Source organism: Erinaceus europaeus, unplaced genomic scaffold (genome assembly GCF_950295315.1).
Source record: "Erinaceus europaeus unplaced genomic scaffold, mEriEur2.1 scaffold_621, whole genome shotgun sequence".
Lineage (NCBI taxonomy): Eukaryota > Metazoa > Chordata > Mammalia > Eulipotyphla > Erinaceidae > Erinaceus > Erinaceus europaeus.
Genome location: NW_026647521.1, coordinates 13,025 through 37,500, shown reverse-complemented (window position 1 = coordinate 37,500; position 24,476 = coordinate 13,025). Strand labels below are relative to the sequence as shown.

Here is a 24,476-nt window from a genome sequence, read left to right as displayed (position 1 = left end):
CAACCAGCCCTCAGCCTCCCCTCTGCCCCCAGCCCTCAGCCTCCCCTCTGCCCCCAGCGCTCAGCCTCCCCTCTGCCCCCAGCCCTCAGCCACCTCCCTGCAACCAGGCCTCAGCCTCCCCTCTGCCCCTAACCCTCAGCCTCCCCTCTGCCCCCAGCCCTCAACCTCCCCTCTGCCCCTAACCCTCAGCCTCCCCTCTGCCCCCAGCCCTCAGCCACCTCCCTGCAACCAGCCCTCAGCCTCCCCTCTGCCCCTAACCCTCAGCCTCCCCTCTGCCCCCAGCCCTCAGCCTCCCCTCTGCCCCTAACCCTCAGCCTCCCCTCTGCCCCCAGCCCTCAGCCTCCCCTCTGCCCCCAGCCTCCCCTCTCCCCCCAGCCTCCCCTGCTCTGTGAGGAATGCCTGGTGAACTTGCTGCTGCCCAGCCTGTTGGAAGAAGCGTCTGGGGCCCTGAGCACAGCAGGCTGCAGGGTGGGTGCAGGGCACCCTGGACATGGCCCCATCTCCCAGGACCCCAGACTCTTGGGAAAGTGCTCCCCACAAGTGGCCTGCACCCCTGCCTCAGGACCCAGAAGTCTCTAAGGCACTGGGCTCAGCCCTGCCCAGGCTGAGAGGCCAGACCCTGAGTGTCCACCCAGGACCAGCTTTCCATCTTTTTAAATTGTGATAATGTTTCTTAAAAGCTGCAATTTCCCTACCAGATCCCTGCTGAACTCAGGCTGATGGCGGGGCCTCAGGCAGGAGAGTTTCTGCTGGCCCATTATTATTACTACTATTATTATTATTCCCCAGAATAATAATATTAGCTCTGGCAGATGGTGGTGCTGGGGATTGAGCCTGGGACCTCAGAGCCTCAGGCAGGAAAGTCTTTTGCAGAACCACTGTGCTGTCTGCCCTGCCCGCACTTATTTTATGAGAGATAAGGCAGGGCTCTGCTAGTTCTGCCCTGCCATCCGGCCGGAGGTGGAGGGCTCGAACCGGAGGCTCTAGAGCTGCCTGCCTGGCCCTGTGCTCTGAGGCTCACAGCCACCTCCTGGCTCAAAGGTTGATGGGCCTGGGGGAGAGTGAGGGGCAGGGTCTGGGGGGAGATGAGGAGGGGCCCGGGGACTCAGGCCTGCTGGCCACCATCGTCGCCCTCCCCGCCCAGCGGGGCTCCAGACCCTGTGCCGGGAGCACTGAGGCAGGAGCACCACCCAGGGAGCCGTCCTGCCCACCGGACGTGGGTTCCCAGAATCTCCGGGAAGTACAGCTGACACAGTCCCCAGGACCGAGGGGCACCTGACCTCCGGGCAGCTGTCACCAAGAACCCTGGGGGCAGTAGGAAAGAGGCGGACTGGGGACAGGGCTGCTGTGGTCTGATCACAACTCAACTCGAAGCTCCTGGAGCTGGGCCGAGCAAGGCCATTCAGGTCGCAGGGCTCCACAGCAGAGCTGCCGGGGAGCCAGTCGCCAGGACACTGGTCCCTCGTCTCTGAGGAGATCTGATGCCCTCAGGAGGACTCTGGAGAGACACTAGGGGCGGGGGGCCGCTCTCCGAGGGTCCAGGATGTCACAGTTCAGGGGCCCACCCAGCAGAAGCCCCGGTCAGCCAGCGGCCGGGAGGGACGGGCAGAGCCTCTGAGTCCAGGCAGGACTCCAGGGTCTGCTCACCCAGGGTGGGCAGGTGGGCGGCTGTGGCTCCTGGGGTCTGCGGCACCTCGGCTGTGTCCCCTGTGACACCCCCCCCCCATTCCCGCAGGAGTGAGGCGCCTTCTGCCTGCCCTGCTGCCCGGGACACTGCCCAGCCTGGGGTCCCCAGCCCTAAGGGGATAACGCGACCAGGAGGTACTGCAGCGGCCTCGCCTGCCAGGGGCCTCCAGGGCCAATCTGTGTTGCTCTCTCCTTCAGGGAGAGCCTGAGAGAGGCTGAGAGAAGCCAGGAAAGCCAGGCAGAGACACAGAGATAGGTAGAGACAGAGAGATAGGCAGAGACAGAGAGACAGGTAGAGACAGAGAGACAGGCAAAGACAGACAGGCAGAGACAGAGAGACAAGTAGAGACAGGGACAGAGAGACAGAGAGAGGCAGAAACAGAGACAGAGATACAGGCAGAGACAGAGAGACAGGTAGAGGCAGAAACAGACAGGCAGAGACAGAGACAGTCAGAGACAGAGACGAGCAGAGACAGAGAGATAGGCAGAGACAGAGAGATAGGCAGAGACAGAGAGACAGACAGAGACAGGAAGACAAGCAGAGAGAGAGACAGGCAGAGAGAGGCAAAGACAGAGAGGCAAAGAGACAGAGAGAGGCAGAGACAGAGAGAGGCAAAGAGACAGACACACACAGAGTGGCAGGAAGAGATAGAGAGACAGGCAGAGACAGAGAGAGACAGGCAAAGACAGAGAGGCAAAGAGACAGAGACAGACAGAGACAAAGAGAGGCAGAGAGACACACAGAGAGGCAGAGACAGAGAGAGGCAGAGAGACAGACACACAGAGAGGCAGAGACAGAGAGACAGAGACAGAGAAAGGCAGAGGGACAGACACACAGAGAGGCAGAGACAGAGAGAGGCAGAGAGACAGACACACAGAGAGGCAGAGACAGAGAGACAGAGACAGAGAAAGGCAGAGAGACAGACACACAGAGAGGCAGAGACAGAGAGACAGAGACAGAGAGACAGAGACAGAGAAAGGCAGAGAGACAGACACACAGAGAGGCAGAGACAGAGGACCAGAGATAGAGATAGGCAGAGATAGAGAGACAGGCAGAGACAGAGAGACAAGCAGAGATAGAGAGACACAGAGACAGGCAGAGACAGAGAGACAGCACTCTGCCCTCATCCACAGGGACACCCATGTGCTGTGCACAGTGGCCCTGGAGGTGCTGGGGCTGCAGCCTGATGTGGGTGCTGGGTGAGGCACATGCTGTCAGGAGGGCTGTTTGCCCAGCATCCTGATAGGCTTTTATTTATTTATTTATTTAGAGAGAGAGAGAGAGAGATGGACAGAGAAAAGGAGAGACACCACATCAGTGGAGCTTCCTCTGGCACCATGGCACCTTCTACGTGGCGCCAGGTTTGAAGCAGGGCCGCTCTGGTCTGCTGCTACCCAGCCGCTATTCCTGTGGCCCCCAGCCCAGCGTTAAAGGCCGGAGCTCCCATCAAGGCACCGCCACTCGCGACCACGTTCAAACCCCACGTTCCGGCTGGAGATGCCGCACAGGCCCTCCCGCGACCGGGGCCCCAGGGGGGAAAGGGTTTGGGTGTCAGCACGGAAAACACCCACCCAGTGGAGGCGCCGTGCCCCACTCACTCGTTCCCGGCCGGGCATCCGACACGTCCACCAGGGGCCCGGTGGCCTGCGACACGGACTGGTAGTGCACGGTGTGTGTCACCGTCAGGGACTTCTGCTTGGCGGCCTCGCCGAAGTCCGCGTCGGTCAGCAGGACGGTGGAGCGGTCATCTGCAAGACAGCGGGCCGCGGGCTGAGCCACCTGGAGCCCGGCCCCGCGGAGCCCCCCACGCCCGCAGAGAGAGGACCCTGGTGGGCCGGCCATCAGCGGGGGCTGGGACAAGGGGAGAAGGGCGTCTTCTGGGGGCGCCCAGGGGACGTGACCAGTGCGGCCCGCAGGCTGGTTACTCCGCAAGGCCGGCAGAGACCTGGGACTCCCCAGACGCAGGGGCCCGGAGCGCCGGGTGGGCCACAGCCCCGTGGTCCCTGACGGGAGTGAGGGGAGCCGGGCCTGCCCGATGCTGCTGCAGCCCTGGCTCTGTCTGCCGGGCCTCCCTCAGGGGCAGGAGTCAGGAGAGAGCTGAGGTGACGGGACGAGGGCCAGAAGAGCCGGCAAGGGGCCACCTTGTGCAGCACGTCCTGTCCCGCCCGGCTGCCCTGGAACCCGTCTGTCCTCCACTTCGGACCCGGGCTTCCCCTGACCTAAGCTGTTCCGCAGTGCCTCCCAGGTGCCTTGCAGCTGCCTCACAGGACAGAGGCTGCTCCATTTCCCGCCCTCTCCTTGCAGGACCGGAGCCTCCATGCCCGACGTCCTCTCACAGGAGGTGCTTTGCTGGGGGCGCTTGTCTGGGGGTCCCCGTCTCCGTCCAGCCCTCACGGACAGTGTCACCATGCCGCTGCCTGGGCTGCTCACATAAGCTCTCCTCTCTCTCTCTCCTCTCTCTCTCTCTCTCTCTCTCTCTCTCTCTCTATATATATATATATATATATATATAATGCTTTAAATATTTATTTTCCCTTTTGTTGCCCTTGTTGTTTTATTCTTGTAACTGTTATTGTTACTGATGTCATCACTGTTGGACAGGACAGAGAGAAATGGAGAGAGGAGGGGAAGACAGAGAGGGGGAGAGAAAGACAGGCACCTGCAGACCTGCTTCACCGCCTGTGAAGCGACTCCCCTGCAGGTGGGGAGCCGGGGGCTCGAACCGGGATCCTGCCGCTGGTCCTTGCGCTTTGCGCCACGTGCGCTTACCCCATTGTGCTACCGCCCGACTCCCAATAGATATATTTTTAATCAATCTCTTTTACACTTTATTGGTTCTGCCGCCCCGGGGATGACGTGGGCTTGGTGCCCGCGTGGTGACACTGCTGCCCCGAGAGGAGAGGCCGCGTCCCCCTTTTTTCTTTCTGACGGAAACAGAGAGGGGAAGCGACAAACACCTGCAGGAAGGACTTGTGAGACTCGCCCCAGCAGGAGGGGCCAGGGGGCTGGAACCTGGGCCTTGCCTGGCCTTGCCAGTTGACCTCGTGTGCCATCACCGGGCCCCCTCCCTGAATAGGTTTTCAGAAACTGATGCACTGTTCTCGGTCACGCACTGCTGGGGATCGAAGTGGGAGCCTCGGGTGTGGGCTCTGTGGTCCTGCTGAGTGGCAGAAACTGAGAGGGGAGGAGGACACAGAGCAGGAGAGACACAGAGAGATAGCTGCAGCTTTGCTTCACCACTCATGAAGCTTTGCCCTTGCAGGTGGGGACCGGGGGCTTAAACCTGGATCCCTGTGCACCATAGTGTGTGCGCTCAACCACAAAGAACAGATTTTTAAATCAGGCTGTCTGCACTACAGGGGAAGCACCGCCATGGACAGTCCACTCCCCCGGGGCTGCGGCTGGACTGGACTTGCTGCAGGCGGGGGCTTGGTGGGGGAAGGAATCCGCTTGGAAATCGGACCCTGTGGTCAGCGGCATCATTTGACCGGAGCTGGGAGTCGAACCTGCGACCCTGGGAGTCCGGAGTCCTGGGAGCTGCCTGCGTCTGTGATACCCCCCACCAACGGCCCAGCCCCAAGGCCGCTATTTAAAGACTCTGAGCCCTCTTCCTCCCTCCCTAGTAAAATATAAAAGGGGGGTTGGGAGTTGTAGGGGAGCAGCAGGCTGAGCCCCTGGCCTTATTTGGCTGACTGACTTTGGAAGTCTCCCGCTCTCTCCTCCAGGAAGGCTGCAGCCCCGGGGAGGCGTGGGCGGAGGTCAGCAGCTTTAGCAGGACGCCTCGGGGTGCTCTGACATGGCAGGTGCAGGAAAAGTCATAAACAACCTAGCAGCCAGACTTCTGTGCCCAAAAAAGGCAGAACTCAGCTAGTCAGGTCCTGGCAGGAGAGCGGCCTCCTCAAGCCAGACTCTGACTCCTGGCAGGGAGGGGAGGGGGCTGCTCGGCTGTCCTGGAGGGGTGCATGTGGCCCCCCCTGGCTGGGTGGGGTGTCAGCACAATGGCCCACCGAGGGCGTCTCCTGGCCTGGCTCCGGTTCCCTCCTGGGGCCTCGCACCCACCCCTCCCCTGTGCTCATTACCAAGGGGCCTGTCACAGGGTCCCCGCAGGAGGCCAGATTCTCCCTGGGTCTGGGGGCATGTTGTGCAGAGCCTCAGGGGCCTGTCATCTGGGGAGGCCCAGGCCTGCCTTCTGGCTGGAAACCTCTCCTCTCCTAGGACTCCTGTCCAGGCCCAGAGCCTTGTCACCACCCTATGGCTGCCTCCCCGACGGGCAAGCTAGGCTCAGTGGCTAGAAGACAGAATCAGGGCCAGGGCCAGGGCCAGGCCTAGGGGCTAGAAGACAGAATCAGGGCCAGGGCCAGGGTCAGGGCCAGGGACAGGGGACAAGGCTGAGGGCCAGGGCAAGGTGAGGGGCCACGGTTATGGCCATGGCCACAGGACAGCACCAAGATCATCTCTCCTCCCCACTGGAGCGCAAGGCCAGGCCTCTGCATCTCTGACAAGCAGAAGCATCCAGGCAGGCGGGGAGGGGTGGACACACAGGGGATTCCAGACAGAGAGACTAGGTGGGAATGCAAACAGGGCAGCCCCTGTGGAGACTGTGCGGACCGTCCTTAAACAAGTAAACACGGAATCACCTTAAGATCCAGCAACAACACAGCGGGTTAAGTGCACGTGGCGCCAAGCGCAAGGACCGGCATAAGGATCCCGGTTCGAGCCCCCGGCTCCCCACCTGCAGGGGAGTCGCTTCCCAGGCGGTGAAGCAGGTCTGCAGATGCCTGTCTTTCTTTCCCCCTCTGTCTTCCCCTCCTCTCTCCATTTCTCTCTGTCCTAGCCAACAAAGAAGACATCAACAACAACAATAGTAACTACAACAACAATAAAAAACAAGAGCAACAAAAGGGAAAATATCATAAAAAGATCTAGCAACACCACTCCTCGGCACTTACCTAGTGGACACTCAACACTAAGAAGGGACACGGCAGCCCTGTGCCCACAGCTGCATTATTCACAACAGCCCGAGAGTGGAAGCAACCTCGATGCCCATCCGCAGATGACTGGATAAAGGAGTTAGGAGATACAGACTCCATGGAATATTACTCTGCCATCAAAAAGATGATATTGTGTCCTTTGGGACAAAATGGATGGAGCTGGAGGAGATGATGCTTCGTGAAATTAAGAGATGAGAGCTGCCCACCAGATGGTTCCACTCACAGGTTCCATCTAGAGCTCGGGTTTACATGAACTGGCAAATAAATAACAAAAAAAACTATCCAAACACTACAGAGGCCAGAAAACTGTGTCTAGGATTTACGAGAGTCTGGTGGCTCTCTTTGAGAGGCGGGAGGGTGGGGAGGCGGCTGTGGGTGCTGTGTGGAGCTAGACCCTGTCATCTTATATCCTTGTAACAAACTATTAATAACGAAAACATAAAACGATCAGCAGAAGAGTCAAAACACCTGGGACCTGGGGAGATGGGCCACAGCCCAGGTCTGGGCCTGTCTACCATCTGTTTTTTTTCCTTTTTGTTGCCCTTGTTTGTTTGTTTTTTTTTCCATCATTGTTGTGGTTACTATTATTGTTGTTATCGATGTCATTACTGTTGGATAGGACTGAGAGAAATGGAGAGAGGAGGGGAGACAGAGAGGGGGAGAGAAAGACAGACACCTGGGACCTGGTAGTGGCACTCCTGGTTGAATGCACATGTTACAGTGCACAAGGACCTGGGTTCGAGCTCCCGGTCCCCATCTGCAAAAGGAAAGCTTTGCAAGTGGTGAAACAGGGCTGCCGGTGTCTCTCTTTCTCTCACCCTCTCCCTCCCCTACCCCCTCGATTTCTGACAGTCTATCCAATAAACAAAGATAATAAAAAATTTTTAAAAAACTTAAAAAAAAAGAAAGAAAGATAGACACCTGCAGACCTGCTTCACCGCCTGTGAAGCGACTCCCCTGCAGGTGGGGAGCCGGGGGCTCGAACCGGGATCCTGACACTGGTCCTTGCGCTTTGTGTCACGTGCACTTAACCCGCTGTGGCTACTGCCCAACTTTCCTATGTTTTTAATACGTATTATTTTATTTCATGAGATGGGGCAAGGGTGAGGGCAGGGCAGAAAAAGGGGAGAGAGAGAGAGAGAGGGGAGAGTGAGATGCCACAGCAGTACTCTGGCACATGCAGTGCCAAGGCTTCAATGCAGAAGCTTGTCTTCTGAGTCCTGAGATCTACCACCGTTGTCTCACAGCCCAGGGGTGGAGATGAGAGAGCATGGCCTTGGCGGCTACTTTGTGCGCAGGAACAAACAGCCCCGCCCCCCGCCCATCTCCGACTCCTTACCTATAGTTTCCATGGTGTCTCTCTCTTCGATCAGCAGCTGAGCCCTGGGGATGTCGATGTGCATCCTCAGCGTCTGCTGCTGCTTGCTCAGGGTGTCCGAGGTCCTCGTGTTCTTACTGGGAAGGAGAGAAGGAAAGAAGAGAAGTCAGCAGTACAGCCGGGGGCTGCCTGGCGCCCACAGCTGCCCGTGAAGTGACTTGGCTTTGGGTGCACCCGGGGGGATGTCTTGTGGGGGGGTCAGGAGCACAGGCGGGAGATTCTTGTCCTCTGGGTGACAGTCTCAGGGACCCTCTTGGTCTCATCCGTGAGCAACGGAAGACTTGGACCCTCTGGGTTGGCGTGTGGTGGTGGGGAAATCTGGCCCTGGGTTAGGGAGGGGAGGAGGGGGCTCCACAGGGGTCCCTATGGCTTCCCTCCAGGCCCAGGGCCAGACCCCAGACCCGGTGAGCCACCCCAAGGCATGTCCATCCTTCCTCACGAGCGAGGAAAGCAGTGGACCCGGGGGTTGACACCGAGTCCTCTGGCAGAGCCCAGCCACGGCCCGAGACTAACTCATGGAACCCAGCCGCCGTCCTGCTGCGCACACAGAGGGGCACGGAGGGTTTCAGGAGGGCCAGCTTCAGGGCTGCGTCCTCAACATGGGCAGACTCCCTGCCCCCGGGGGCCTGACTCCCTGCTCCCTCTTCTACAGGGGAGGAACTGGGTGAGGGGGAAGGGGGCAGGGGGTACGTGTGGGGCCCAGGGCCCAGTGCTTGGCCCAAATTCCTCACATGGGCTCTGTGTGTTTTTTTTAATAACTTTCTTTTAAAAAATTATTTATTTACTGGATAGAGACAGCCATTGAGACGGGAGGGGTGATAGAGGGAGAGAGACAGAGACACGTACAACCCTGCTTCACCATTTGTGAAGCTTCCTCCCTGCAGGTGGGGGCCGGGGGCTTGAAGCTGGGCTTCTTGCACATGGTGATGCTGTAGTGTGTGTGCCACTGCCTGGCCCCTCGCGGGGGCTCTGTGTGCATTTTCCAGACCCTTCTCCTGGTTCTTATTCCAGTAACTTCTGCTCTGATGTTGACTATTTCCTTCCGCCTGCTGATTTTTACTCCTTTTCTTTTTCGTCTACACATTCTTTTAAAAATTGTTTTTATTACCTTTATTAATTTGATAGGGACAGCCAGAAATCAAGAGGAAAGGGGGAGACAGAGAGGGAGAGAGACAGAGAAACATCTGCAGCCCATCTTCACTGCTTGTGAAACCTCCCCCCCCCCCCCCCCCCGCGCGCAGGTGGGAACCGGACCGGGGCTTCAAACCCAGGTCCTTGTGCACTGCAACCCGTGTGCTCAGCCAGGTGGGCTGCCACCCGGCCCCCTGCTACTCCTCGTCAAGCCGGCTTAGTCGTCATGTTAGGTAGCTGGGCCGAGGGCCTGCTGCGCGTCTACCTGGGCCTGCGCTGCTCTGAACGTCACTTTGGTTTGGGGACGGCATTGGGGCATCCCACAGGGTGTGGAGCTGGTCTCTTGATTCAGGCCTTCTCTGAGTCATCTTTGGTTCTCTTTGAATTTCCCCCACGACCCAGGTGTTGTCAGAAGCATGTTGTTCAGTCTCCAGAGTTTGGCTGTGTTTCTTCTTTGTAGCTGATCCCTCCCTCCCTCCCTTCCTTCTTTCCTTTTTGCCTCCAGGACTATCTCTGGGATGCCAGCCCTACAAATCCACTGCTCCCGGTGGCCATTTTTCCATTTTGCTTTTTATTGGACAGGACACAGAGAAACTGAGAAAGGGGGAGAGAAAGACAGACACCTGCAGACCTGCTTCACCGCCTGTGAAGCGACTGCCCTGCAGGTAAGGAGCCGGGAGCTCGAACTGGGATCCTTACGCCGGTCCTTGTGCTTTGCGCCAGTGCGCTTAACCCGCTGTGCCCCTGCCCGACCCCCTTTGTGGCAGATTTCTAAGCTCATAGCCTCATGGTTAGGAGAGATGCTCCTTACAATTTCAATAGCCACCCGTTTCTCTGGGGTGTCTGCATCCTCGAGAATGTCCCACGTGCACTTGCAAAGACTGTCTGCTGTTCTCTACGGGAGTGGACGGCTGACCCTGCTGCTTTCAGCTCCCCTGTGACTTCACTCAAAGCCTCCGTTTCCTTGCTGACGTTTGGCCCCGGTGATCTGTCCCGCGCTGTGAGCGGTGTGGTGAGGTCTCCTGTGATTACCGTGTTTCTGCAGGGTGTCTTCCTTGACGCCAGGCGGTACCTGTTGCCCGGAAGCGCCAGGTGATCAGCTCAGTGTCTGTCCTGGAGTTTCCTGTGCCTATCTGGCACTGCTGCCTCCCCCTGGGAGGTTCCTGCAGGATGGCGGACAGCGTGTCCCACCCACCAGGCCGCGGGAGAAGCATGCTGGCATCCCTGTCCAGTCGCTGCCTCTTCTCTGAGGGAAGTAAGGTGTGTTCAAGACCACAAGCCCAGCGGGCAGCAGCAGCAGGCCTGGAGCCCAGGCCCTACACCTGCATTCTGAGCCCCCCAGCCTGGCAGAGAAAGATAGAGGGAGAGCACGCACGGCGATTTTGTCTCTCTCTCTCTCTCTCTCTCTCTGGGTGCACCTGCCCTCAACTAGCGTGGCAGGTGACAAGGTGTTCTGCTGTTTGTTTCGGTTAACCTGCCAGGCTCAGACTGAATCCACTTCATAGCTGCATTGATTTTCATCCTAAACGAATCCCTCTCTCCCTCTCTCTCTCTCTCCCTCTCTCCCTCTCTCTCACACACACACACACACACGCACACACACGCACGCACACACGCACGCACGCACGCACGCACGCACACTTTATGTACTTGCAGAGCTTGGAAATTCTCATCCTTTTCAAATCACTTTTTACCCATTGGAGCCTGAGCACCTCAGCTCCCTGGCGTGGGAGTAATTACTAGTTTGGATGTTGCTGGATCTGGGTGGGCAGCTGTCAGGGGGCTGAGTCTCACTGCATCTGCCTGCCCTGTCATCACATGGTCCCCGAGCCTGGTGATCCTCTCCTCAGGAGGAGGGGAAGATGGTGCTAGAAAGTTCTGCCTGGGGCCAGTGAGGACGGGGGTGGGACGCGTTCTGGGACATCAGAGATGCTAACTGGTGTGAGCCGTCTGACTTAACTACTTCTGAGCATTCAGAAAGTGTGGACCAGGGTGCCCCATCCTCTGGGGAGAGGCCCGAGTCACGGTCCTGCCTGGCTTACTGTCCGCCCTTGGGGGGTTGTGGGAACCAGACTGGGGGTGCAGATCAGTCTAGGGGACTCGCGTGGGTGGGGCCGGGAGCTCGGTGCACCCACGGACATCAAAAGGACCCGACCTAGGGGCTTCTGTGGCCCCAGCGGCCCTCTTTCCCCCGGGCTGTGCCCGGTGTGCTCAGAGCACTTTTCAGGAGATGCCAGGAACCCAGGACTGGGTGGGTTCCCCAGACTGTTCTAGTTTCCAAGTCCGCATGGGGAAGGTCCTGGTGCGAGGGGAGGAGTCTCTGAGCTCTGAGCTGGGGCTGGTTTGCTGAGCAGCTTTCCAGCTTGTCTGTGAGGTCTGCTCAGCACGGTGCCCAGGAAGCTGCGTTAACACGGCTTGGGATGGGCTCAGGCAAGCAGGCTGTCCCAGAGTGGGGGTGCCCCCAGCGGGGAGGGGTGCTTCACCTGCAGGCTGTGCTCCTCTCGAGTCCCTGTGCCTGACACCAGCGATCTTTTCCACGTCTTTAGGGGACACTTGGAAGGTGCCAGGGTTCAGCAGGGACCACATAGCTTCCTGGGCCGCCGTCAACACCCCTCTTGGGCCTCACAGGAAGCAACGGGCCCACGCCCTGCCTCGACCTACCTGAACTGCCCTGACCTCAGTGCCTGGAGCCTGACCTTTCAGTCCCAACATCCGGGGGCATCTTGAGTCCTTCGTGCCCAGGCACAGAGACCCACATTGTTTTAAAGTCCAGAACCGAGAAGAATTCAAGGTGTCTGTGGAGAATGGAAGCCCTGGGCCAGTGGCTCTGGTCCCGACCTGGGTTCCGAGACATGAATCAGGGGCAGGTCTTGACGGTGTAGAGATGGGGGGGATGGCGAGCAGAGCCAGTCAGGCTGGGTGGGTGCTGGCAGGAGACCCTCCCTCCCTTCTCCTCCCTTGCATCACCCTGAAACGGTGACAAGAGTGCCACAGGGCCTCTGCCTTTTCCTTCTCTGGCTCCTCAGCTCAGACTCTTCATTTGTGTTGACTTCAGGCTTAATCAGGACAATATAACGCGTTTTAGCTGCAAAGCCTGGACTGCCTTCTGCGGGGCGCACATTCACGCGTCCTCCTCTGCTCCAGCCTTCCTTCCACTCAGTGGCCCCCCAAGTGAGTGTCTGTACCGCTGGCCGTCCCAAAGCCTCCGTGATAGAGGGCTGTGGCCTCCAGGACAGACAGACAGCATCTGTTTGCAGGGGGGCCCGGGGCCGTGCACTTGTGGGCAACTGCGGGGGTTGCTGGGAGCCCAGGGTAGGAGCCCCTTTCCCTAGCTGCCCCTTGGCTGGCAAGGCCGCGGGAACACAGGGCTTTCCTTCCTGAGGCTCGCTCTGGCCGTGGCTGGCTCTGTTTGGACCAGGACTTGCTCTCAGAAGCGGTGTGTGAGGGTGCTCAGATCCTGAGGTAGTCAATCGTGTGCCATGAGGCCCTCCCCTCCTAGGTCAGTGGGGAGGAACCCAGCGGGCCCTAGTCTGGCTCATCTCTAAGTCAGAAGGACGCCACACACCCGGCCGGACAGGGCCCGGGCAGGCGACGTGGACGTGAGGATGGGAACGTGGGGTCAGACACGCTATGGGCTTCGGACGGTTGGGCATCAAGAGCCCCTCCACAGGACGGAGAGAGTTCTCTGAGGGGAGCTGCCTGGGGTGTCGGGCCCGTTCTGTTCTTACCTCATCAGCATTTCGGCCAGACTCTTCGCATCTGGGGAGAGAAAAATTCCCATAAGTGCTTGGCAAGAGGCTGGAACCAGACACGGAACAAGACTTTGGTCTGCAGTCTTCGTAATTAGATGGCAAAAGTCCTTTTAAATGTAATTGCATTTCCAAACGGCCAATGGGTTTAGGGGCTGCTGGTTTATGATTGACTTAGGTGGTTTTTATCAGTGATTTAATATTGATTTACAAAATCAGAAGACAGCAGGGCTATAATTCCACTTTGTTCCCACGGCCAGAGTTCTGTGTCCCCATCCCCTTCCCCTAGAAACTGCCGTGTTTCCCCCGAGCTCACAGATACGGGCTGTTCTCTGTCTAGTTCTCTTCTCTTTCCTTTCCTTTCCTTTCCTTTCTTTCTTGCCCATTTTTTCAATGGTCCTGCCTTCACTTCCTTTCTACACCGACTGCTACTTCTGTTCTTCCTCTTTGCTCTCAGGTAAGAGAAATAGTGCCTGGCTTCCTCTGGAGTGTTCCCGATTTTCTCCCTTCCTCAATTCTCACACCATCTCCAGGTAACGTTTCTAGTCTGCCCCCATGTTCTCCATGAAGGCTGAGCACAGATCCCTAAGATGTGGGTCCTCAGGGGAGCCTCAAGCAGACGTGACGTCGCAGCTTCCTTCTGCTCGAAGGTCTCCAGTGTCCCCTGCTCTGCTCCGACCTTTGGGTTCCTGTTTATTAAACATTTTCTCTCTCTCTCTCTCTCTCTCTCTCTCTCTCTCTCTCTCTCTCATTTATTCTTCAAGATACAGAGGAAAGGGACATCACAGTGTCCACAGAGCTTCCTGGGGTCATCCACGGTGCTCCCAGGTAATGCTGGAGCTTGAACCAGACATAGTCTGGAGAGTCAGGCTGCCCCCACCACCTGAGGGACAGGAAGGTCCACAGGGGTATGAGCTGGAATGGGAAGTGTGCAGGCACATGACTTGTGTGTGTATGTGAGTGTGTGTGTGAGTGTGTGACTGTGTGTGTGAGTGTGTGAATGTGTGTGACTGTGCGTATGTGTGTGAGTGTGTGTGTGTGTTTGTGTGAGTGTGTGTGTGTGTGAGTGTGTGTGAGTATGTGTGACTGTGTGTGAGTGTGTGTATGTGTGTGAGTGTGTGACTGTGTATGTGTGTGAGTGTGTGTGAGTGTGAGTGTGTGTGAGTGTGTGACTGTGTGTGACTGTGTGTGACTGTGTGTGACTGTGTGTGTGTGAGTGTGTGTATGTGAGTGTGTGTATGTGTGTGAGTGTGTGACTGTGTGTATGTGTGTGAGTGTGTGTGTGTGTGAGTGAGTGTGTGTGTGAGTGTGTGTGAGTGTGAGTGTGTGTGTGTGTGTGTGAGCGTGTGTGTGTGAGTGTGTGTGTGTGTGAGTGTGTGTGTGTGTGAGTGTGTGTGTGTGAGTGTGTGTGAGTGTGAGTGTGTGTGAGTGTGTATGTGAGTGTGTGTGTGTGTGAGTGTGTGAGTGTGTGTGAGTGTGTGTGTGTGACTGTGTGTTACTGTGTGTGTGAATGTGTGTGTGTGTGTTTGTGTGAGTGTAAGTGTGTGTGCCTCAGTCCTTCAAGTAGCAGGACCCTCACAGGCTAGTAGGCACTGGCCCACAATGCCCTCTGCTCCAGCTCCCAGGACTAGAAAATAATAAATGCACAGCCCACCGTTCAGGGAGGTGTTGTTTAAGGGTGCTCTCTCTCTCTCTCTCCCTCTCTCTCTCTCTCTCTCTCTCTCTCTCTCTCTCTCTCTTTCCCTCTGTGTCTCTTTCTAAACATTTTCTAAACTTTATTTATTTGGACAGAGAGGAGTTTAGAGGAAAAGGGTGGAAAGAGAGAGAGACATAGAGACACCAGCAGCACTGCTTCACCACTCCTCAAGCTTCCTCTGGGGGGCTTGAACCTGGGTCTTTGCATGTGGCAATGAGGCCAGCAAGGGTTAGCCTTTTAAAAAGAAAAAGGGATTTGCTTCTTATTTAAAGAAAATCAAGGTTGGTGGCTGCCCTCCCTCCTCCCAGCACCCACTGGGTGTCACCTCCTGCGGTCACCCAAGTGGCCTTGTCCGTGGCCTGAGAATCTGCTCCTTCTGCCCCAGTCTGCCCACCAGCCAGACGAGCTGTCCTCTCTGCACACGCAGAAGCAGCGACGTGGGAAGGTGCTCACTGCAGAAAGGGCAGCGCCGTGGTGCCTGGGGCCCGTCCCCTGCGGACATGAGTCCCGGCTGGCTCTGCCTGAGGCACAGACGCGGCTTCCTGCAGCCCGGCCTCCGGCGTCCCGTCTCTGCCTGGGAGCCCCGGAACAACACAGGCAGTTGACCAGGGGCGCCACCACCCGTCCTCCGTCCTCCAAGGACAGTGTTTCAAAGGTTTACAAGGAGTAGCCAGACCCCAGCGAACGGTTTCTGTGTGACCTGCTCGCCCCAGCAGACCCCAGGCTTTTCCATCTGGGTCTGGGCTTCCCATCTCAGGGAAGGGCCAGCCCTCCTTCCTTCCCCCCCGCCTCTCCCTCCCTCCCAGGTCTCCTTGCAGGAGGGAGGGGGCTGTGCTGAAGTGCTCAGAGACACTCCTCAGCCTGGGGCACCTGCTGGTCCTGGAGAGTCCTGCATCTCTGTCCTGTCCTCACCTCCATCCCTCTCTGAGCTGCTGGCTGGAGCATTCTCCACACAGCTCCCCGTGAATCTGCTCCCCCAAGACAGTCTGCAAAAATCAGCTCCTCAGGCCACAGGCCAGCAACAGCCGGCGGGCCCCTGTGAGGACACAAGCAATGTGTCACCCACCCTGTCACTTCCTCTCTGCTTTCAAAGGGCCTTTTCTGTGACCTTGGCTATTTCGGTTCCTAATCCCTGGTATTCAGTAATTCTGAAAAATGGGTGTGGAATACAACTGGTCTATGTCTCCATATTAGTGATTTACAAGATTATGCTAAGGGGATAACTCCACACTCCTCCCATCACCAAAGTTCTGTGCCACCATCCCACCCCCACCCCCACCCCCCCACCCCGCTATAACCACAGCAATTCTCCCAAGGTCAAAGTCATAGGTGGACTATAAACACAGGTTTTTCTTCAGGTGCATATGTTTCAACATTCCACTTATAAGTGAAATCACCCATCACCTCCTTACTCCACTAACCATAGTCTCTGCCAATCCAGAAGGACACGCTCTAGCCCTTTTTAACTGCTGAGTAGTATTCTCTGGGTAAATGTCCCATGACTTTTTGTTTCTATGAGACTCAAATCAGTGATTTTTATCCCACTGATGAAGGCTTTTACCCACCCCCTCAACTCTAAGCATTCCTCATAGGGTTTTCTTCCTCTGATATTTTAAACTTTTATTTTTTTTGCGAATAATAAAAATATAATTAGGTTTCTGAAGAACAGAAGTTCACATGCATACATGTCCCACAGACTTCATTCGAGAGCCTCAGTGCTACTGACTTCTACTTCAGCTGACATGAACTGGCCACAATACAAATTTTTAACTTTTACACAGGTAAAATTTTAAAGTGAGGACTACTGATTTGCTTATAAGCATTCATGCTGAATGCTGTCTGATGTGAAAGTCAAACAAATATCAGCATTTGTATTTCATGCAAACGTTAGAATTATAATAAAATTGATGACATTCTAATCAAGTCTCTAGCAAATAACCATTATAATGAGAAGTAATACGATCTTCAACTACTCTCCCGAGTATGGCCTCTGTAGTTTTATATTTACTATGACCTTTTATTTTAGGGGACAAAAATGACTTTGATGTTTCAGAAGAGGATAAAAGTGAAGTCTTCAATCTCAACTTGTAAAGCTTAGTGCGCCTTAGATATTTTTGCTAAGTTGAAACTATTTTTGGTTCATTGCTAACTTTAAAATTACTGGAAGACAATCAATGTAATTTAAAGTAACATTTTAATTTCGGTAGTGTTATATATATATTTTTCTTTTTGTCTTTATATCAACGCAGTAAAGGCAGGCGCTGCAACAACACATGGGCAGTCTGAGTAGATGGCTGGCCGCTAGTGGACGCCACCCCATTTATTCACTTCTTCGGCCCGGCCTCCCCTTCCTTCCCGACCCACGCCCACACCCCTCCCTCCATTCCTTCCTTCCTTCCTTCCTTCCTTCCATCCTTCCATCCTTCCATCCTGTGGGTGGGTGTGCTTCCCTTGTCCTCTGCCCTCTAGATAAGGGAGCAGCGTCTGTTGCCCCGGGCCAGGCCCACTGCCTTCCAGCAGCTCCTCTGCCTGCCCACAGGCTGCCCCCCAAACATCTTGGGGCAGCGTCTGGGGGAATCCGGTGTGTCCGTCAGGGTTTAGGGACAAGACTGCCACAGTCCCCCCCCCCCCCCCCCAGTTTCCACTGAGGGGCCGGAGCCCCCAAGCCTGAGACGGCCAGCATCCTGGTGCAGGATGAATGCATCGGCTTGAGTCCTTGGAGGCTCTGATTCTGTTCTCCGGCCACCTGAATCCTCTCTTTCTCCCCTCTGTCTGCTCTTCCTTCCTCCCTGTTTCTTTCCTTTGCTCCATCTTTCCTCTCTCTCTCCTTTCCTTTCCTCCTCCAGGCACCCCTCCCCCACAGCCCAGGCTGGAGTGACACCCCCTACCCTGTTTCACCCCAAAGCGTGGCAGCTGCCAGCCTCTCTGCTCTGGGCCTACCCGCCTTCTCTCACAGGGCACCCCTGACCTTGCTCCTCTCCTTGCCAAGCTGCCTTCAGTGTCCCCTGGCACCCCCTCCCCACAGACTCGGCTCAACCTGAGACAGAGACTTCCTGGCATCTTTCCCTCACTCAGAGCTGCATCTCCATCCTTAACTCTGTGCCATCCCTTCATCTCTGGGTCGGGGTGATGGGGGGCCCCCTCCAGCCAGAAAGTCTAGCGCTATGGGAGAGACCTCCACCCCCAACCCCACCCACACCGCCTGTGCCGGAGTCTTCAGATAGCCAGAGGGCTAGAGTGTGGGCCCTGCCTGCCGGGCGTGTGGTGGCCTGGGACCCGCCGCTGGTCACCTGTTGCACGGTCTATGGCCGGGTGAGACTGGGGGCGTGGGACACGTGCCAGAGCAGTCAGTGCCTCTGAGTCTGGGATGTTCTTTCAAGAACTCCAGGGGAAAGAAAAATAGAGAAAAGTGCACTTGGCTAAAGATTTGTCCATCAGAAATGATGATTTTTTTTTTTTCCTTAGGTCAATACAGGGCAGAGGTAGAAGGTAGCATAATGGTTCTGCAAAGAGCCTCTCACGCCTGGGCCTCCAAGGTCCCAGGTTCTATCCGTCACGTCACCATAAATCAGAGCTGAGCAGTGCTCTGGTTAAAAAATAAAAAAGGATGAATGGGGGTGGGCAGAAGCACGCCTACTTGGGCACTCCCACGACAGGGCACAAGGACCCAGGTGCAAGCCCCCAGCCCTCACCTGCAGGGGCAAAGCTGCATGAACAGCGAAGCAGGGCTGCATGGTCTCAGTTTCTCTCTCTCTGTGTCTCCCCTTCTCTAAACTTCTCCCTGTCTCTGTGTAAAATACGTAAATAAATAACTTTAAAAAATGAATGAAGAAGGGGTCAGGAGATAGCTCAAGGTGCATGCACTGGCACACTTTAGGTCCTGGGTTCAAGACCCGGGCTACACAGCAGCGCCGTGGACAGCTGCTGTGGGTGGTGTCTCTTCTCTCTGCAAGTCTCTGTCTTTCTCTCTCTCTGTCTCTCTCTGTCTCTCTCTCTCTCTCAAAAGCAGACTAGAGGCTAGGGCTGTGGAGGTCACCCATCAGCACTGCTCATGTGTGGGGCGCTGGGGAGGTTCAGCCGTTCAGCCTGCAGAGCCACGTTAAACGAAAAGAACAAGTCAACTTTTCCCAGTAGGCCAGCCATTGCCCTGCACTGCCTCTCCCTCCCTCCGGTGTGCTGTGCAGCCCAGCCAGTGCAGACTTTCTCTGGGAGGGGGCTTCAGCAACAGACCCTTCCTGTAGCAGCTTGTCCTTCAGAGGGACCCCAAGAACCACTCGTTGTCCCAAGGAGGACGTTTTGCTCCCATCGCCAGGAGATGCTCATGCCAGCCGCCCGCTGGCCAGCCACCTGCGGTGTGTCTGCAGTCTGGAGGGCGCCCGGCACAGATGACCCACCCAGGTCTCAGCCGGCACCACACGGTGCAGACCCCTTGTGCAGACCCCTTCCGGAGGAGGGCTCAGTGGCCCCGGGGCCCATGACTTGTGGTGAGGCCAATGGCAGGTTGGGGCTGCAGGCTGCAAGCCCCACAAGGAGCCCTTCTGTGACCTTGTGCTTCAAAGGCTGGGGGGGTGGGGTGGGAGGGGGCCTCATCAGAAGCCAGTGGCGGCTTCCAAACTGCTGGGTAAGGTAATGATCTTAAGAAAAAAAATCATATTTGCAGGCAATTTAGCATTTAAGAGGTCACTAGGCTCTAAAATTAGCCAAGCTCTCAGGAAGGGAGAATATAGGTTGGCTAGATTGCCTGAGTTCCATTCTCTTTCTTTTTTTAAACTTTCACATGACAGATCGCTCTACGCTTCACCTAACTGCGCTGCTGGTCTACTGGGTGACCTGTGCCCCACTTATAAACATACAGTCTTTTTATAAGCAGTCTTATTATTATATTGTATCATATTTAGTTTTAATGGTTTAAAAATATTTATTTATTCCCTTTTGTTGCCCTTGTTGTAGTTATTATTGTTGTTATTGATGGCATCGTTGGATAGGACAGAGAGAAATGGAGAGAGGAGGGGAAGACAGAGAGGGGGAGAGAAAGACAGACACCTGCAGACCTGCTTCACCACCTGTGAAGTGACTCCCCTGCAGGTGGGGAGCCGGGTCTCGAACCGGGATCCTTACGCTGGTCCTTGTGCTTTGTGCCATGTGCACTTAACCTGCTGTACTACCGCTTGACACCCATATTAAATTTATTATATTATTTATTTTTGGATAGAGTGCTTACTCACACATACTCACACGCTTACTCACACACACACTCACACATAAGCATGTGTGTGAGTGAGTATGTGTGTGAGTGAGCATGTGTGTCTGTGAGTGAGCGTGTCTGTGAGTGAGTATGTGTGAGTAAGCGTGTGTGAGTGAGCGTGTGTGTGAGTGAGCGTGTGTGTGTGAGCATGTGTGAGTAAGCGTGTGTGTGAGTATGTGTGAGTGAGTATGTGTGTGTGTGTGAGTGAGCTTGTGTGTGAGTGAGCATGTCTGTGAGTGAGTATGTGTGAGTGAGTATGTGTGTGTGTGAGTGAGCATGTGAGTGAATGAGCGTGTCTGTGAGTATGTGTGAGTGACTATGTGTGTGTGTGTGTGAGTGAGCGTGTGTGTGAGTGAGCGTGTGTGTGAGTGAGTATGTGTGAGTATGTGTGTGTGTGTGAGTGAGCGTGTGTGTGAGTGAGTGTGTGTGTGAGTGAGCGTGTCTGTGAGTGAGTATGTGTGAGTGAGTATGTGTGTGTGTGAGTAAGCGTGTCTGTGAGTATGTGTGAGTGAGTATGTATGTGTGTGAGTGAGCCTGTGTGTGAGTGAGCATGTGTGTATGTGAGTGAGCGTGTCTGTGAGTGAGCATGTGTGAGTGAGCATGTGTGTGAGTGAGCATGTCTGTGAGTGAGCATGTGTGAGTAAGCGTGTGTGTGTGTGTGAGTAAGTGTGTGTGTGAGTGAGCATGTGTGTATGTGTGTCCTGCCATGGAAGGACAGTCTTTCCAGGGCTTGTTCCGTTTTGTGCTCTGAGCCCTTGAACTGAACGAAAGGGCGTGGGGATGATTGACGGAGTGAAGGGCAATGACTGCTGAACGCGGGAAGTGTGTGTGGGCCTGGACTGAGAAGTTCGCTGTTTTTCTGTGAGCACCACCAGGCTGTGAGCTCTGAACTCTCTATCAGTTTCCCTCTGGTGGAGGGGCTTTCCTTGTGTGTGTCCGTTAAGGCCAGAGTTCCCAAGAACCCACAGGGTGTCGAGTGAGGCTTCCTGCTCTGGACGGGAGGGCAGTCAAGGCTTCCAGACACACCGGAGTACTCTGGGGATAGAGCAGGTGTTTTTTTGGGATCCTTGCCCCAATGTCACTTTGAGAAAGGTTCAGCTGTGACTCCACTGTGCCTGAGTTGGCGGACAAGTATTAAACTCCCTCTTGTCCCCCCCCTTTTTTTTGCCTCCAGGGTTATCACTGGGACTCCAGGCTGCCACTATGAATCCACTGCTCCTGGAGGCCATTTTTTTTTTCCATTTTAATGGACAGGACAGAGAGAAATTGAGAGGATAGGGGAAGATAGAGAGGGAGAGAGAAAGAAGTCTGCAGACTTGCTTCACCACTGCTGAAGTGACCCCTGTTGCAGGTGGGGAGCAGGGGCTTGCACCTGGATCCTTGTGTGGGTCCTTGCTCTTAGCACTGTGTGCCCCTGCTCAGCCTCCTACTTCCTTCCCCTCCCTCTCTCTGAACGCACACACACCTTATTTTTACACCCCCCCCCCATCTCCTTCTATACGAGCTTGTCACATGGACGTCCTTTTAAAAAAGGAACGGGCCTTCCGCCAGCGCGGCTGTTCACAAGCCAGTGAGGTGGACACAGGAGGGTCCCTGAGCCTGGTGGGAGGCCCAGGAATCAGCCTGTGACCCCCATGTCTCCCCAGCTATTGACCCAAGTGTCCCCGGTGTGCCAGTGCCTGGGGGTCCTGGGACCCACTTTCTCACAGACGAGAGAGAGAGAGAGAGAGAGACCAGCACCACTCCACCCTCCACGGAGCTCCCCCCACGTGGTGCCGGCTCTTGAACCCAGGGCCTCAGGCTGGGTTATTTTTCCTTTTCATTCGATGGGTCAGAGAGAAAGTGAAAGGGGACAGTGGGTGGAGGAAGAGAAGGAGAGACACTCCCAGATCTCAAACTGTATTATAGGGCCATTGTCATCCAAACTGCTTGGTACTGGAACATGAATAGACACACTGACCAACGGAACGGAATTGAGAGCCCAGAAATGAGGCCCCCGCCTCATTTCTAATCTTTGGACATCTAATCTTTGACAAAGGGGCCCAGACTATTACATGGGGACATCTAATCTTTGACAAAGGGGCCCAGACTATTCCATGGGGAAAGCAGAGTCTCTTCAACAAACGGTGTTGGAAACAATGGGTTGAAACATGCAGAAGAATGAAACTGAACCACTGTATTTCACCAAATACAAAAGTAAATTCCAAGTGGGTCAAGGACTTGGATGTTAGACCACAAACTATCAGATACTTAGAGGAAAATATTGGCAGAACCCTTTTCCGCATAAATTTTAAAGACATCTTCAATGAAACGAATCCAATTACAAAGAAGACTAAGGCAAGCATAAACCTATGGGACTACATCAAATTAAAAAGCTTCTGCACAGCAAAAGAAACCACTACCCAAACCAAGAGACCCCTCACAGAATGGGAGAAGATCTTTACATGCCATACATCAGACAAGAAGCTAATAACCAGAATATATAAAGAGCTTGCCAAACTCAACAACAAGAAAATAAATAACCCCATCCAAAATGGGGAGAGGACATGGACAGAATATTCACCACAGAAGAGATCCAAAAGGCCAAGAATCACATGACAAAATGCTCCAAGTCTCTGATTGTCAGAGAAATGCAAATAAAGACAACAATGAGATACCACTTCACTCCTGTGAGAATGTCACACTTCAGAAAAGGGAACAGCAGCAAATGCTGGAGAGGGTGTGGGGTCAGAGGAAACCTCCTACACTGCTGGTGGGAATGCAAATTGGTCCAATCTCTGTGGAGAACAGTCTGGAGAACTCTCAGAAGGCTAGAAATGGATCTACCCTATAACCCTGCAATTCCTCTCCTGGGGATAGATCCTAAGGAACGCAACGCACCCATCCAGAAAGATCCATGTGCACCTGTGTTCATAGCAGCAATACACATTACAATGTGTAATAGCTAAAACCTGAAGGCAACCCAGGTGTCCAACAACAGATGAGTGGCTGAGGAAGTTGTGGTCTAGATACACAGTGGAATACTACTCACCGTTTTTAGCCCATCTTGGATGGACCTTGAAAAATTCATGTTAAGTGAAATAAGTCAGAAACAGAAGGATGAATATGGGATGATCTCACTCTCAGGCAGAAGTTGAAAAACAAGATCAGAAAAAAAAAACAAACAAGTAGAACCTGAACTGGAATTGGCGTATTGCACCAAAGTAAAAGACTCTGGGGTGGGTGGGTGGGGAGAATACAGGTCCAAGAAGGATGACAGAGGACCTAGTGAGTGGGGGTTGTATTGTTATACGGGAAACTGGGGAATGTTATGCATGTACAAAGTATTGTATTTACTATCAAATGCAAAGCATTAATTCCCCAATAAAGAAATTAGAAAAAATAAAAGTGAATAAAAGTCTGTTAGTCACCAGAGACTTGGTGGCTCTCAAGATTACAGTATAGAGATTCCCTACTTTATCTGTTCTCTGAAAACATCCTTTGGATTCTTTGGTCTCTTACATAAACCACTGCATGTCTTCCTAATTTAATCCATTTTAGAACTCTGTTTCTGGGGCCCGGTGGTGGCGCACCTGGCTGAGTGCACATGTTACAGTGCGCAAGGACCTGGGTTCAAGCCCTCTGTCCCCACCTGCAGGGGGTAAGGTTTGTGAGTGGTGAAGCAATGTTGCAGGTCTCTCTCTCTCTCTCCCTCTCTATCACTCACTTCCCTCTCGATTTCTGGCTGTCTCTATCCAATAAATAAAATAAAGATAATAAACTTTAATAACAAAAAAAGAATTCTGTTTTTATAACTAACCAATACAGAGAAGCAGCCCGGTGGTGGGTGCTGCTGTTTGCTACCCTCCTATAAAATAAGGGTGTCTGTCTGCCACATTGAGCCCCAAAGTTGCAGACAAGAGTCTCTGGGTGGTTACTTATTCCACTATGAGCCCTACGTGGAGACTGGAGTGCCCCTGCCCCCCGCTCTTTTTCTCACTTGCCGCGAAGGCACAGCTGTGGGCTGAGCACATCGTGCACCAGAGCCATGAGGGGATGTTTTCTTTTGTTTGGTCTCAAGGGGAGTACTGCTCAGCTCTGGCTTACGGTGGGAGCAGGGATCGAACCCGGGACCTCTCAGGGCCTCCGGCTCTCTCTGCCACCTGAGACGAGACTCACCGCGCAGCCTCTTGAGCCTCTGCTCCCGCCGTCTCCTCCGTAGCACCAGCAGCAGCACAGACAGCATCAGGATGGCCAGCAGGATGCAGGAGATGGTCACCAGCATCTTGAGTCCCTCATTGGTCCTCAGCCCGTCATCGCTCTGCACCACGGACTTGATGAGTGGAGGGATTGTGCCTGAAAGCAGGGCAGTGCTATGAGAGGTCGGCGGGCACAGACAGACCGACGGACGGACGGCGTGGATGAGCGGTTCCGTGCCCAGGCGCCTGGGGTGGGCCATGGTGACGAGGGAGGAGAGGGAGAGTCCCTGCTGACAGGCTGACTGGCTCCTTGCTGTCCTACCCAGGGGCCTGAGCCGAACCCTCCAGCACATGCAGGCGGGCCCCCCGGCACAGACGGCAAGGGCGCCACTTCTGCCAGGTCGGTGCCGCCTGGGGTGAG

At 55.0% G+C, this 24,476-nt stretch overlaps 1 protein-coding gene across 1 annotated transcript in view; it reads right to left on the bottom strand.

Annotated features, from left to right (window-relative positions):
• Positions 1-24,476, bottom strand: part of LOC103124879 (cell adhesion molecule DSCAM) — a gene marked incomplete at its 5' end in the record, with an annotated part of 66,052 nt that overhangs the window by 31,583 nt on the left and 9,993 nt on the right. The window contains 4 exons of the mRNA XM_060184105.1: positions 3,286-3,435; positions 8,018-8,133; positions 12,916-12,946; positions 24,036-24,212. Of these exons, the coding sequence (XP_060040088.1) occupies positions 3,286-3,435; positions 8,018-8,133; positions 12,916-12,946; positions 24,036-24,212 (474 nt within the window). The remainder of the gene's footprint in view (positions 1-3,285; positions 3,436-8,017; positions 8,134-12,915; positions 12,947-24,035; positions 24,213-24,476) is intronic.